Source organism: Rutilus rutilus (genome assembly GCF_951802725.1).
Source record: "Rutilus rutilus genome assembly, chromosome: 16".
Classification (NCBI taxonomy): domain Eukaryota; kingdom Metazoa; phylum Chordata; class Actinopteri; order Cypriniformes; family Leuciscidae; genus Rutilus; species Rutilus rutilus.
The window spans coordinates 29942860-29958378 of NC_140224.1; the positions used below are offsets into that span (position 1 = coordinate 29942860).

The window sequence follows — 15519 nt, forward strand, 5'->3', positions numbered from 1 at the left end:
ATTTGAGCTACTGGGATAAATAATTTACTATGACTTCTAGTAAGGGAGTTTTAAATGTGACACACTAATTAAACTAATAACTATAACTATCAACCATGGCAAAAATGTATTTATTTATTGAACGTTGCATTTTATAAATATAATTTTATTACATGAAACTGAAACTATGCACCCGTTAAGTGTAGAAACTGTTTATTTTCTAAAATAATTGTACAAGTTTTTGTATCTTTTGTATACAAATCAAATTGGTCACAATGTAAATGCACTGTAGATCAGTAATACAACTTTAGTTGTCCCTGATTAATAGCAAAAGTAGAACGAAGCAAAATAAATGAGACAATGTCTCACAACAATACAGTACTGGTCAATTAATTCTTGGTCTCTGAATCCTAGTCTAAACAAATCTCTAAACAATAAAGTGCTTAACAATTCGAAGACACATTCGAAGTCCTAAAAGATTAAACACAGATTATTTTTAATCAATTGAATAAACAATAAAAAAGACAAGAAAGATTTAGGGCGTTGGAATGAGTCCTATACAACTAAAATGACCAAACGCAAGCAACATCTGACAACAAAATCAACAAAAGTAGTCCAGATCTTTTCACACATTATTCATTTGGTCCGACTCATTGAGAAGAACATTTCAATGTTTGAACTCCACTGCAAGCCTCCAGACGTCTACTGCTTTAGCCAAAGTAATTTCCACTGGAAGAGTGTCTAGACCAGGAAGAGAAGTGATGTTCTTCTCCTCCAAATGTGATTCCATGCTGGAGCTGATGCTGTGGTGGAACACAGAAAGAGAAAGGAGGAAGGGTGTTCAGTGGTGTGGTTTAGGATCAACAGTTAGCTTTGGATGCTATTGTTCTCAACACACGCATTCCTATTCTTTCCGACCAGCTGCCTGCTCAGTAGGTGACCAGAACAGGGCATACTGACAGATGGGAGCCTGGAGGGGTCAAAGTGTGCCTCTCTTGGGTCTGAAAGCCCACAGGTCTCCAGGGAATGACTAGGTCTAGGAGGTCTGCATTGTTGTGATTGAAAGTGCTCATTCTGGGTAAAACTTAAAAGACCCTTATGTCACTTTGTGTTGTAGGACTTGGTATTAAATGCTCTAGGGTCTTTTTTAAGTGTATTTGCTTGGGATGCCAGAACATTTCCTGACTTTTTATTTTGACAATAATTACCCTGAACAATGACATTAAGGTGCAAGTCATTTGGAATTGGATTGATGTTTTCAATTACAAGCCATATATCAAAATGTTCCAGTGTCATCCAGTTTTAAAACAAATTACTATTCAGATCTTTAAAATACTTGACTGGCATTTTGCAGTATATTTCTTCATGCCATTCCCTTCATGCTTTGTCCTAGGGTCCTGGACATTCTGTAAAGGTTTATAATGAATGGCTGACTGTGGTTATCCCTTATGAAATGTACATTTAAAAAGTCTGCTAATCAAATGCCTAGCATTATGTGAAAAATGGTCAGGACATTTTTGTGAGCATTTTGCCTTTTGTAGCTAGTTTGCCTCATTAAAACTCACTCTCACAAATGGTGAGCCCAGCAGTCCAGATGGCTAAAATGCAGGGGAAATAAAAATAAAAAGGTAAAAAAATAAGATCAGTTCTTACTCCCAGTGCGGAGCGAAGCCGTCTTCCAAAGTGCTGTTGGTCCTGAGCTGAAGGATCTCATGTAATTCCAAAGAGAAAATGTCAACATCTGTGAGGTCAAGGAAAACCTTCACCTGCTTTCTTTCCTCTGATTTCAGATTATCTCTGAATTCTTTGGACAACTGCTGGAATGGATCCTGTAAAATTGTAAAAGATTTACATTAAAAAAACGTAATACACCGGATCAATAAAGATGAAAACATCATTAGTATGTTCTGGAATGAAGCGTGAAAAAAAATAATCAATATTGTCCAGCTATTCAGAAGAGTATGGGTTAAAAGTCTTTGAACTGTTGTTTGTGGCACACGCTCTCTTGTTAAAAGCTTGGCACACTCGGACCCAAACTCTCCCTTGGATTTACAACCCTCGTTTGTCCACTCTCTCTGTTGTTTAGGGTCAATCAGAGGAGGTCAACAGAGGTTACTAGTAATGGGGTCAGTTTAGTGACAGGCTAAATAGCTGAGCAGAAGTAGTAGATGCCTGTACAAAGAATGCACTGTGAAAACATTCTTTTTAACAGAAATCATTTATGCATATACAACCATTCAAAATTTGGGGATTTTTCTTTAAGTTTTTGAAAGAAGTCTCTTATGCTGAAAAAGGCTGCATTTAATATTCAGTAAAAACAGTAATATTCTAAAATATTATTAACGGTTTTCTTTTTTAATACATTTTAAAATTGACTTTATTCCTGAGATGACAAAGCTGAATTTTCAGCATCATTACTCCAGTCTTCAGTGTCAGACAGTTCTTCAGAAATCATCTAATATGCTGATTTACTGCTCAAGAAACATTTTGGATTATTATCGGTTGTGCAGCTTAACATTTTGTTTTTGTAGAGACAGTGACGCATTTTTGTCAGGATTCTTTGATAAACAAAGTAAGAAAGTACAGCATTTATTTGAACAAGAAATTTTGCAACATTATAAATGCATTTACTGTCTCTTTTGCTCAATTTAATGCAGCCTTGCTGAATAAAACTATCAATTTCTTTAAAAAAAATCTTACCTAGCCCAAACTTTTACACAGCAGTGTATTTTAAACTAAGGCACCGGCAAAGTGTAAATATTTGTTAGATGCTATTTATACTTAGTGCAAATAGTGGCAGAAACTATTTGCACCTGTATTGTAGTATATTATAAAACATTATGTAATAATAACATATTCAGAGTATATTATCATATTTATTAAAATAATAAATGGATGCTGCTTTATTGGGACATTACTTGTACAGTACTTGTCATTACCTTCCCTACACCTACTTCTAACCCTACCCGTTAAACACTTCATTCCCACTATTAAATACCCGTTATAGGTAATTTATTTCCATGTTTTCATAATTTTCATTTCAAATAAACGCTACTCTGAGCTGATACGAACCTGGGTCGGTCATGTTAAAAGCTAACGCCACCCGCCTTATTCTACAGTACATGTCAACGATTATGTTGTCAGTGAGATTTATTTTGTAATTTTGTCTAGCTCATTCAGATTAATGGTTAGTGTAACAAGGCAGACTATTTGCACTTGTAAATAGACACTCAATTTTTTGAGAACTATACTGAGGAAATGTTGTTATGGTCAAAACCTGTGTTAATGCACGCTTCCTATTGGCTTAGTGTAGGTAGATCAGAAGTAAACGTAATTCATCGCTTAGATGTAAAAATACTATGTGATAGCTATGTGTCTTAATGATGTACAATACTATGTGTCTCAAAACAACCTTCTTGTATGTTCCACATCACAGCTAGGCTGAATGTCAAATTACCTGTCCTTTCCTCATCATCTGTTCACTTTTCCAGCAAGTCAGGAGCTGCCAGGTGGCTGTGCACTGACTGAGCCGGTTCTCTTTTAAAGCCTGAAACCAAGAAGTGTGGATTTGAATTACAGAAGAACACAGGTGATACGCACTGAGACTAGTGGTGAAATACCTGTTTGGTTAAACTTCCTTGAAGTTACTGCTTTAAATACATGCCTCACCTCAGCTATGTTATTTGAGATGTGTTGGTCCATTTTCAAAGAGTCTGTCAGATAGGACAGCAGCAGGGCCTGTGGGTCTCCTCCAGTTTTACCTAGGAAACGAAGTCCAATCTCCACGACATACACTGCATCACACACATCAGTGAATGAACGTAACATTGATCTCATGGAGCTGAGCAGAGAGCCCTTTAGAGGTTCCTGTCAATCAAATGGGAAAAATGAGGATTCCTTAAGAAGAAAAAATGCTTTCATTTAAAGAAATATTCAAGTGGACTTTGAATTAAATAAAAATGTATTCATAAATAATTATATGAATTATATTATATTTTAGGCATTTTGCTTACTGTTTTTGATAAAATGAATGAAGTGCAAAGAGACTGAAGGAAATTACCTGAGGTATTTTGGCTCCGACCTCCTTGAGGACTTCTATAAAATTCTGATGGTGTCTTCTCAGATATTTATCAGTGTCCTGCAATACATTTATAATTATGAAGTCTCAAGTAACCAATGAATCTGGTCATATATTGAACACCAGTATGATAACAAGGTTTAAAATGAGTGGACTCACTGTTTGAATGCGTGGCTTGCTTGCAAAAAATCGCCTGCTGAGTTCTCTTTCAATAGCCTGATGATCATAGGAGCTCATAGTCTGCTGACCCTTCTTTAGTGTGTAATGGCAGTTAGCTAACACCAGAGGGAGCAACTCCCTCTCTGGGTGACACAGGGCAAGTTGGCTCTTGGACAGTGCCGCCAATGGAACTTTATAGTCACTGTAAGATAAAATACAACTAATGCATTAAGATGTTGAAACACATTTAGTGTGCTTCTCAAACAGAAGGCTGCATAATTCTAGTAAGCGCTGCTGAAGGCTATCTTAATTTGAAGGATCCTTGGAAAGCTGCCTACATTTAGTGCCCTTTATTCAGTTTATTTTGAAGGATGCATCAAGTATATCCTTTAAATCACCAACAATCCTTTGCACACATTCCAATTCATAAAAAGAACTGATGGAAAATGAGTCGGCACTGAGCTTGTCTGAGTTCGGAGATGAAGGCATAAATGTGTGACGTAGCCATGTGCATTTACTAGATTGTTTCATTCTAGCATTTAATGCTAAGGAGGGCTCTAGCTTACACGTCTCCAAAGGACTGGACTAAGAAGGACAAAGCCTCACTAGGATGCAGCCTTCTTTTTGAGCAGCATGTAAACGTGTACTTATAGTCATGTAAACATATACTCTTTGCTTAAAATGGTCACAACTAATATGTGCTTATACTCTTACATAATAGGATGCAATAAATTGATCAAAAGTGACAGTAAAAAAGTTTCATTTTCAAGACATTTTCGCAAATTTACAAATCCTGGCAAAAGAGGACGTATGGTATGGTCACTCTATGTAATGGCTCATGAAATTCAGCTTTGCCATTCCAGGAACAAATTACATTTTGAAATATATTAAAATAATAATAAAAAACAGTTCTTTTAAATTAATAATATTTCACAATATTTCTTTTTGCAGTAATTTTAATTCAAATAAACGCAGCCTTAATGAGCATAAAATACTTCATTAACATAAAAAAAAATCTTACCAACCCCAAATTTTTGAACAGTAGTATACATTCATTCTCAAATACACACCTGTCTTCCTGGTGACAGAGTTTTCTTGCTTCCCGCACAAGACTGTTGTGGGTCTCAGACAGAAGATCTATGATTGCGTGGAGACATGAGCCTGGTCCACGACGACTCAGGGACAGAAACTGCCCGGAGCTTTCCTTAGTTAGGTCTTTTTCACAAAGTGCATGATCCAAACCCACTGAAGCTGAAATAATAAAACAATTCAGCAGGTTAGCCAAATTATTGTGTTTTCTACATAGGGATGCACAAAATATCGGTCCTTTATCCATTTTTCATTCTATACATTATAATGTTGTGCTGTTATAATGATGACTAAATTCACTTGTAAAGTTATAACCTCTAACAGCTTACTGTTGTTGGATATTTCCATTCTGAGTTGGTTCCACACCTTCATGAAGATCTCTACTCTTTCCGACAATAATTTCTTCTGGTGGCCTATATTCAGTAACACAAATTAGAGTACAGTAATGTAACATGTATACAAAAGCTTCATAATTCAGTCAACTAGCTCTCTCCACCAGTGAGTATAAGCATGACAGACCAGCAGGAATACTGTGCAGAAGTGAAGCGATGGTGTGGGTTTGGGTCTCAGAGCCTGAAGGAAGCACTTTCATTAGATCAGACAACAGGGCAGCAAGAGCCGGCAAATGGATCAGCTGTCGTATGCAGTGCACCTGAAAAAGACAAACACACACATGTGCATATATGTTTGGGAATATGATTAAAGACTACTATAAACCATGTTTGCAACTTCTGTAATGTGACGCAAGGACCTGGATAATTATATGTCTTTGGTTAACGAACCTTATTGACAAAAAGCTTAAGCAGGGCTGCTTGACTCTGGTCTATTTGCTGCGATAAGCTTTCCACCGTTAGGACAGGTGAGGGGGTCCAGAAGGCAGAGTGGTGGGTGGGGCAGTTAGTGGGGAGATTAAGGATTTGTTGAGGGTTTCCCCTCATCATCTTTATCAGGGGGCTGTTAGAAAGTCGATTATCAGCTGTAATTTGCTCCTGTGCACAGCCCAACATTCTGTTCATACCCTGAAAACAGAAACAAAGGTTGACAGAAGCAAGGACATGCGGTTATATGACTTAATATTTACACTTTTAATGTATCCCCTTGATATTTAACAAGTATCAAGACTGACCTGTAAAACAGGACTGATGACTGTTTTACACACTGTACTCTCCCACTGCTCTCTGGACTTCCGTGAAGACAGATCCACACCAGCACCTGATTTAGAGAGGGAAAAAATATCAAACATACGCTCTCTGACTGCACAATTTTTTCCCCAGTGCTGTTACTGTCAATTACAACTAAAACTATTAAAAATAGTAATTAAAGCAAAGCTGAAATAAAATATAAATATAAGATGAAAAACTTGCACAAAAATTTGAAATGTTGCTGTGGCAACTAACTGAAAAAAAATTAGTAACAAAATTACTAAACCTAAAATAAAAAATTTAAATAAAAATGACAAGCACATGACAAAATGACACTTCACAATAAGGTTTCATTAGTTAACATTAGTTAACTACTTTCAGGTTGGCTACTTGAACTAAGAATGAACAATACTTCTACAGCATTAATCTTAGTTAATGTTAATTTTAACATTTAATAATACATTATTAAAATCAAATGTTGTTTGTGTTAACATTAATTAATGCACTGTGAACTAACTTGAACAATGAACTGTATTTTTATTAACTAGCATTTACAAAGATGTAACAAATGTATTGCTGATTGTTAGTTCATGTTAGTCAATACATTAACTAATGTTAACAAATGAGACCTTGTTGTAAAGTGTAACCATAAATACTATAATAGTAAATAAATAATACTAAAATAACATTCTTTGTTACTACTGTAAGTAAAATGCATGCAACACTGTCAAAACTTCAAGAAGGTTTAACTTTAGTCAAGATTAATATGGATACCTGAGGTGGTCTGTAGAGCCTTGCTGAAGATCAGATGAATTATAATGGCACAGTCATCCATGTTAAGATTCAAAGTCTTCCCAAGAACCTCCATGTCCTTCTCAAGATGTTGCCAAAGGAATTCTTCGACATCATAAACATTTGGTTTGATCATATTTCTGATGCCCTGTGAAGAACCAAGGCCTTTAGAAAACAGTGCTTTGATTCTCTAATGCTAGTGGCCAACTTACTAAGTAGTTGGCATTATTTAGATATGGTTTCCAAAAACCAAGGGAGTTAGCATGTAAAACCACATCTAATAAGTCATCTTTTACTCACACATATTGCCATTAGTGTTCCTTTCAACCTTTTTACCTGTTGTTGATGAATGGCTCCTTGTAACATGGCCAGGTGAAGACATAGACGTAGGACACAAGACTGTGCTAGAGTGAGATTCCTGTTTGGGGCTTCAAACCGGTTTTCAGCCCGCCCCAGTATATGGCCAGGTTTTGTCAGGTCTGTGATACTATTGACTTGAGTAAAACCTTCCACTGGTTTATGATTATGGCCTCCTATAGGCACTCTACAAGTGGCACAATGTGAAAAAGCCACTGGTTTACCACACTAAACAGGTGGAGAGAAATAAACAATCATAATCATTTCCCAGACTACAGTATCAAAATTCACTCAACTGAAAATGAAAGAAAATATCTCACCTCTCCCACAAAGCATGCATGACCATTAGAACAATCTATAAGGTCGGAATGAAAAACAAATTATTTTAGTTAGGTGGCATTTAAAGAAATATTATTATTTTCATTGACTTCATGAACAAGTCACACTCACAGTACATCTGCAGTTTTCCCTCTTTGAGCCACTGCCGGGCCTCACTGGTATGGTCGTCAGGCATTGTGGGAAGAAAGGCTTCCTGAGGATGAGTAGAGAAGCATGGCTATTTTAATTATCATCCTGATCCATTCAAAAATCTAAATCTGTATAATTCCTTAAGTAGTGGTCCTCACTGTCATGTTCTGAGGTTGAGAGGCGATGTTGTAGAGGGGACTGAACAGTCTGGTTCCACTGTAAAACACCGCGCTAGCATGCACTAGGAGCTCCAGTACAGGACGACGCTGAGCAGGTACACCTGCACTGAGACTCAGGTTAGATCCTGGACCTCCGATCTGATTGGATAAGAGAGCAGTGCAGAGCTCTCTGGCATGTCCTGAGATGTTCTCTCTAATAACGTCCTCCAAGAGCCTGATCTCCTGTTCACAGAGAGGAAAATTTAGTCTGCCAGGAGTGTTTTGCCATTTTTTGAGAATCTCATAAAGGCATTCATGCTCAAACATGTTACTATTACAGGTTGGATACATTTAAAACATCAGAATGATAAGTATGTGAAACTTTGTTCCAATTTCAAATATAGTCCTACTGTGTATTGATTCCAATTGATATCTGGGTTAATAAACTCATGAAACCTAACCAACACTTACCTGTGCCTGAGGATATATAGCTCTTTCAGTTGACATGAAGCGACAGGTGACCTGCCTGAACACAGCTAGAGTCAGCAGGATGTTTTTCAGTGGGCCAGAACCACCCATTGTCTGAAAAAGTTTTTTATAAAACTGTTTACACTCCAGCTCCAAGTACATTATACACCACTGTTCAGAAGTTTGGGATCAAGATTTTCTTTTTTTTTAAAGAAAATTATACTTTTGTTCAGCAAGGATGCATTAAATTGATTAAATGTGACAAATACATTCTTTACTGACATTCAAATGCTGTTTTTTATACTTTCTCAAAGAATCCTAAAAAATGCAAAATCATTTCTATAAAAATATTAAGCAGCACAACCGTTTTCAACATTGACAATAATAAGAAATGTTGGTTGAGTATCAAATCAGCATATTATAATTATTTCTGAAGAATCATGTGACAATGAAGACTGGAGTAATGATACTGAACCTTCAGCTTCGCCTTCACATGAATAAATTACATTTTAAAATACAATAAAATAGAAAACACTTCAAATACATGCATCCCTGGTAAGCATTAGGAAAATTAAAAAAAATACATATATCTTACCACAAACTTTTGAAAAGTAGTGTAACATTATACAGTGCATCAACAAACAACTTGGCACTCTCAAATGTGTCCTTAAAGGGACACTTCACCCATTTGCATTAAGCTTTGTATTGTTAGAAACCCAGTCATATATTATAATAAATGTGGATTTTTCATCCATTTTTCCCTGAGATGGGAGAAATAAGGATTTAAGTGTTTTACTTCCTGCTTATTATGACGTAAAAATCATCATTTTGCGTCATAATAAGCAGGAAGTCACATTTCATTGAAAAGTGTAGAGACTACAGACACTCGTTCCTCATCTTTCCCAGGGGGCGGGAACCGCTCACGCTACAGGCCTATTACAGATCAGTGGGTGGGACTTGACTTTCTGAAACTAAAAGCAATATCCTCCATCTTGTTTGGAAGCTAAGCTAACAGGCGCTGTGGAGACAGATGTAAAGTTATGACAATAGCGGAGGAGAGTACTCAATATGATATAGAGGAAGAGGATTTCGGAAGTCTGATGCTTGAATCAGGTGTTTGTGGCTACCTTTACAAGCCGCATTATAGCGAAGAGCAGCCGAGGCAGAAGACCTGCCTGCCACGGACGAGGAGCCCGGACTGGCTCGGGTTAGGGCGGACTGGTGGCGCCGGTGATCTCACTATGCAACTACGAACCGCTACGAACACAGAGATAGAGTCCGACTGTGGCAAAGAATTTCAACAATGACAACTTCTCCTGGATGAAATCTCTGAATCAGACGAGGACACGGACGTTTGTGTTGTGAATCAGACGAGGACACAGACGTTTGTGTTGTGAACTATCCTAGTTTCGCACCGCATCTGACTGAACATCCAGGTAACGTTACAATGCAATAATTCACCACTTCGAAAGAAATACAAATGAAGAGTAATTCACTAATGAGTTCGCCAACTAACTAGACATTTTGTGTGAAATTAATTTCAAGCTCTGGTGGTAGCTAGCCTTGTAGACGGAAGAGTTATTTCTCTTAGGCAGATATGCGCTTTCTGGATTAGTGGGAGTGGCTTGCGCAGCTGTGCAATGTGGTGCATTGTGGGAGTTGGTGTCTTTCATACAAATGCGTCCTGAAGTTACTTTCTTTCTTTCCTCGGCCAAGAAGGCACCAAATTCAAAATTAATTTTACATTTCGACTACATATATGACCCACTTTCAATAAAGATCAATGTTCCCATGGGTGAAATGCTCCTTTAATAAGACATCTGACATAATTTTTTTTTAAATACTTTTTTTTTTTTAAACAGATGTAGACACTGACCCGTAGAGCATCTTTGAGTCCATTTGTGGTGCCTTCCTGCAGTGCTTCTCCCACTCCATCTCTAAGAATGTGGTATGACTGACCACAACACAAAAAACGATCCACCTCTGCAGGAATCAACCTCTGTAAAAGAGAAAATAATAATGATAATGTGTAACGGAGGCCAGCTAGTAGTTGCTGTGCGAGTAAACCTCACTCCCCTAATCTCAATTGGCGCTCTAGCGACAGATGCTAGGGGCTGCAGCCTTTAGCCTCCTTGCTAGAGTGCCAGACTCTCATGCCGGAGACCCGGGTTCGAGACCCGCACGGAGCGGGGTGTGAAGGAGCCGGTGAGAGGGGTTACAAATGGAACAGCTACAATTTTTCCAAACCTAATTTTATACTAACTATATAATACTGTAAACACCCTAAAAACAACATAATTTTGAATGTCCATACATGAAGGCGTAGTATCTCCGCAGGAAATATCCATTCATAATCAGTGCTGTTGATCAGTGCTTGCAGACAGTCCATGCCAGCCTGCCTGTTGAGTGCTCGAAGCAGGTAAACTCTGTACCAGTCGTTGTCACAGTATTCACACACAGCCTTCACCTGCTCCAAAAGCTTTATCTCCACTTCATCAAAATTATCTGAAAGACATCAAAAGGATTGCACACAGTTTTGCAAATGTTATCTACTGTTATTCATTAATTTGCAATATAACTGCCATGAATCAGTCAGACCAGAAGACCCTCTTACCGGTTCTTTGGCTGACAGCTCTAGACAGGATACGGGCAGCAGAGTCCAGACACATTCTGAGGTGAGCCATAGACAGCAGAAACTCAGCTGGGTCATTCTGTCTGGAAGGTGTCTGTTTACGAGCCAGTCGGCTAAGGAAGCTTGAGTTGTCCTTCAGATGTCTATGATCTCCATTTAATCCAGAACAAAACAGGGAATCCTGAATAAACATAATTCTGCTTTTAGAGAGACATATGCAGACTTTAGATAAAAATGTATGTGGCTGAAATCGGAATACAGCCATTGGTGATTATACTACATGAAAAAAAACACGTTTTTAGTGCATTGTTGGGCATTTGCTAAGGTACTCTGGATGGTGCTAAGGCAATGATAGAAGGTTGCTTACTGGCCCAAAACAAAAGAGTCAGAAGAGTCCACCCTGGGATTTTTCTGTATGATCACATTTAATAAATCATTCATGGTACAAAACAGATTAAGAGCCAAAGTTTAGTACTCATACAATAGTAAAAGTGATACTTGCCTAACCAAGTGCCATTATTGAGTAAATACAAGACAAAAGGGTGAGATTATGACACACCTGGAAACAGTTAACAAAGAGTCGATAGAGTTCAGTTCCGTCCTCCTGGTCCAGAATATTGTTCTCCAGGTCTTCTAAGTACCTTTGAATATGCTTCTTCACCTGTTTGAAACTGAAGAGATTATCTTATTTAATACCGCTCTTAATAAAAAATGACCAAAACTCACAAGACAACTTTGAACAGAACAAGTCACTATATACTGCATATTTAAAGACATACATAAAAAGTCACATATGCCTGGTGTGTTAAAGTGTATGTATGTGTTGTCAGTATTGCAACACCTGTATTGCAGAAGGAGTTTAGGCAGCACAGAGCGCACCACAGGACTCTGGTCAACACATTCCAAAAATGGGGTGAGCTCTCTGGTCTTATAAACATCTCCTGTAATGTTAGACATGTAAACATAAACATTAAAAAGATAACATATTATAATTCATATTATAGAATAAATCATTCTTTCTAGATCTTTGTAATGATTTGGTTGACCTGTTTCTCAAAACTCAATCATCCGTTCATAGCAGTTCTCATGTTATTAGCATATTGGAGGGGGAAATTATTATGTTTTAAAGGGGTTGTATAATGCCCTTTTCACATGATGTAAAATATATCTCTGATGTCCCCAGAGTGTGTGTGTGAAGTTTTAGCTCAAAATACCCCACAGATATTTTTATATAGCATGTTGAAGTTGTCAATTTTTGAGGGTGAGCAAAAACGCACTGTTTTGTGCCTGGCCCTTTAAATGCAAATGAGCTGCTGCAGGGGGCGGAGCTTCAAGAGCTCGTGTGTGTTAGCAGCTGCAATTACCTCACGCAGACACACTAAAATGATAGAAACTGTTCTGCCTTTAATGTTAAAACGGAGTCAGACAAAGATGGAGAAACTCAAGAAGAAGTGACAACATGTAGAATGCAACAGGACGTCTCTGAATGGTTAGTTGATGAATTTATGTTGCTGATGTGGAGTTAACTATCTTCAATTAGCATATTCTGTCATGATGATCTATAAATCGCTCATATAGGAACTGTTGTGAGATGCCTACAGAGTGACATGCTATTGCATGTGAAAAGATGGATGCTACAGTTTGAGCTGACTCACAAATGTACTCTTATACAACAACTTTTCCTCTTCTCAACATGGACTGCGTGTTCCCGGGGGCGGGGTTTATGTATATTTTAGGGTTAGTGATGTCACTAACCCTGGAGGAATGTCGTGTAGTCCCTTCCAGCCATTTGTTGTAGTCCTTTTCTTTAAAAGCAAATATCTCCCTTTGCTTTGAACTTTAAGCGTTGTAACTTTGCAGGTGTTGTTTATGCTCAAACAGCAACATTACACACTAACTAAAGTTAGAAAAGTGAAATCATAATCAACCACCCCTTTAAACTTCGGCCTGTTTTTCACACAAAGCTATTGTATGATTTCAGAAGACTTGGAATACAGAACATCGCATATTTGAATGCAATTTTTTTTTTCTTTTTGAAGCTTGAAAGTTCCAGTCCTTATTTATTGTACAGAAATAAAATTTTGAGATGGAAAATTCCACAATGAAATTCACCCACCTTGTGCCAAGATGAGGAGAGAGAAAAGCAGTTCCACCAGGTCCTCTGTGGGGTCTTGATCATCAGTCAGACAGAAGCGAGAAACCACCTCCAGGAAAAATGTGTTACAGCATTTTCTTATCTCTCTATGCTGCTTCAGGGCTAAGCTGTAACAGACAAAAACTCAGACTTTACAGACTATATATATCAGAAGTTACCAAGAACAAGAAATTAAACTCACTCTATGGTTGTGGAGACAATGGGCCGGTAATTGTTCGATAGAGGTGCCCTGCACTTGGGACAGTACTTCGCTTCTTCTCTCTCTGTGGATCTCCTCAGACAGGACAGACAAAACACATGCTCACAAGGAAGAGAAGTGGGCTCTGACAAATCTAACAGACACACAGAGCACTTCAAACCATATCTGTGAAGAAAGAGTATACAGAAATAAACAAAGGTTATAAATCATTCAGTAATGCTTAGTAAAGTAAAATGCAGATTTAAATATATTACAATAAAATATTGTTACATAGTTTCAAATAAAATCAAACATATCATCTCAAATTATACAGCTCAAAAGAAATTCAAGTGTACCTCAGTTCTCTGATGATGGACTCATCGTGGTAATCATTGAGTATGCGGATGATTTTCCGAAGATTGTCTGTGGTCCTCAAATCAGGAGACCCTTCCATTAGCTGTGAGAAAGGAAATATAAGCAGCATATATGCTAAGAGCTTGTAGGGTTCTAAAATCAAATGTGTCACTTTGATTTAGCATCTATCCTGAGAAAATTTGCTATAAGCACTCAAATTTTACTACAGCACAAATGGCTTCAATGTCTCGTACAAAAGTAATAAACAGAGCAGACAATAAGCCTAGACTGACCCCATGGAACTGACTGCAGTGTTTCAGAGTCAGTGCTTTTATCCGCTCATCTCCAACTTTCATTTTGATGACCACCTTTTCAATGAAAGCAGCCACTAGCAGCAACCCCTGCCACACTGACCTAAGAAAAAAAAAAAAAAAAATTACGATATGAATTGAATAAGAATTCATTACATAAATATGTCATAATATATATAAAAATCTTTGTTAATATAAAATCAAGTTTTCAAATTATCCTATTTTCTAATTCTGGAGCATTCTTTATAACTCACTTTATAGTATTTAGGTGTTTGAGACAGCCAGGGCTGCAGAGGGCGCTGTAGTCTGGACTAAGCACTCTCTCTAAACATGGCTGAAGTTTCTCAACTCCTTGCAAGAAGGTCTGGCATTCAGGTAGTGATGTTACGGGTAGGAGCTTTGTTTCTTCAACACAGATACCAACAGCTAGAATGTCTTCACACTGTAATGAAACAGTCTCATTAGTCATCATTTAGTAGTTTAACTGCACACTGAAGGTTATATTGCTACATAGCAGTAGTTTAAATAGGCACTGGAATCTAAGTCACCAGCATGTGTTGACCAACTAACTAAGTTTTGCTGATGAACAGCATAACCAGACTAGCATAAACAATCCTAAATCAACATGAAAATCCATGCTACACTCCTGCTCCTCACCATTTCAGGGCTTTCTCTTTTTGATCTTTCTCGCTGGATGATGTGAACCAGCTGAGGGTTGAGCTGAAGGGTATGTGATAATGTGTCCATGCGTGGGGCGTAGATTTGGGCTGCTGCAAGGATCCATGATGGAGAGAGCTCGGGAGTTACTGACATCTCCATTTGCAGAGCAAACACACAACCCAGCACTGCAGTACGAAAGACCTGCAAAAAAATAATAATACATACACACACTCAAAGACGCCCACATTAAAATGAGAGTCATGTGAAAACAAATTGGTTGCCATAAAGACAAAACATTTGTATCTCACCCAAAGCTCTTCCTCAGAGCGGACTTTGAATGACAAAAGAACATGATCAGTCAAGTAACGCTGACCCAAATGAACTTTCTCTTCCTCTGAGAGTTTCTGAATATAGCTGCCCAGTCCACTGTCTGAAACAGCACTAACAAACTGTAGAATCATTGCTTTGCTGCCTTTCTCAGTGCCTGAGAGAAAATGAAAAAGCATTAAGTATAAAGTTTAGCATGACTTTGCATTCCA

At 37.8% G+C, this 15519-nt stretch overlaps 1 protein-coding gene across 3 annotated transcripts in view; it reads right to left on the reverse strand.

Annotated features, from left to right (window-relative positions):
• Nucleotides 1-175: 175 nt before the first annotated feature.
• Nucleotides 176-15519, reverse strand: part of rnf213b (ring finger protein 213b) — a 32921-nt gene continuing 17577 nt past the window's right edge. For all 3 annotated transcript variants that reach the window (XM_084434151.1, XM_084434152.1, XM_084434153.1), the window contains 29 exons: nt 15289-15464; nt 14978-15181; nt 14575-14762; nt 14303-14423; nt 14012-14112; nt 13659-13841; nt 13439-13584; nt 12164-12263; nt 11882-11993; nt 11305-11503; nt 11005-11195; nt 10567-10689; nt 8694-8804; nt 8223-8465; nt 8047-8128; nt 7917-7951; nt 7576-7824; nt 7222-7387; nt 6432-6517; nt 6088-6324; nt 5825-5957; nt 5635-5718; nt 5287-5467; nt 4217-4418; nt 4040-4117; nt 3649-3846; nt 3437-3526; nt 1633-1808; nt 176-782 (listed from right to left, as the gene is read on the reverse strand). In XM_084434151.1, coding sequence (XP_084290277.1) covers nt 647-782; nt 1633-1808; nt 3437-3526; nt 3649-3846; nt 4040-4117; nt 4217-4418; nt 5287-5467; nt 5635-5718; nt 5825-5957; nt 6088-6324; nt 6432-6517; nt 7222-7387; nt 7576-7824; nt 7917-7951; nt 8047-8128; nt 8223-8465; nt 8694-8804; nt 10567-10689; nt 11005-11195; nt 11305-11503; nt 11882-11993; nt 12164-12263; nt 13439-13584; nt 13659-13841; nt 14012-14112; nt 14303-14423; nt 14575-14762; nt 14978-15181; nt 15289-15464 — 4331 coding nt within the window. In that variant the 3' untranslated portion in view covers nt 176-646. The remainder of the gene's footprint in view (nt 783-1632; nt 1809-3436; nt 3527-3648; nt 3847-4039; nt 4118-4216; nt 4419-5286; nt 5468-5634; nt 5719-5824; nt 5958-6087; nt 6325-6431; nt 6518-7221; nt 7388-7575; nt 7825-7916; nt 7952-8046; nt 8129-8222; nt 8466-8693; nt 8805-10566; nt 10690-11004; nt 11196-11304; nt 11504-11881; nt 11994-12163; nt 12264-13438; nt 13585-13658; nt 13842-14011; nt 14113-14302; nt 14424-14574; nt 14763-14977; nt 15182-15288; nt 15465-15519) is intronic.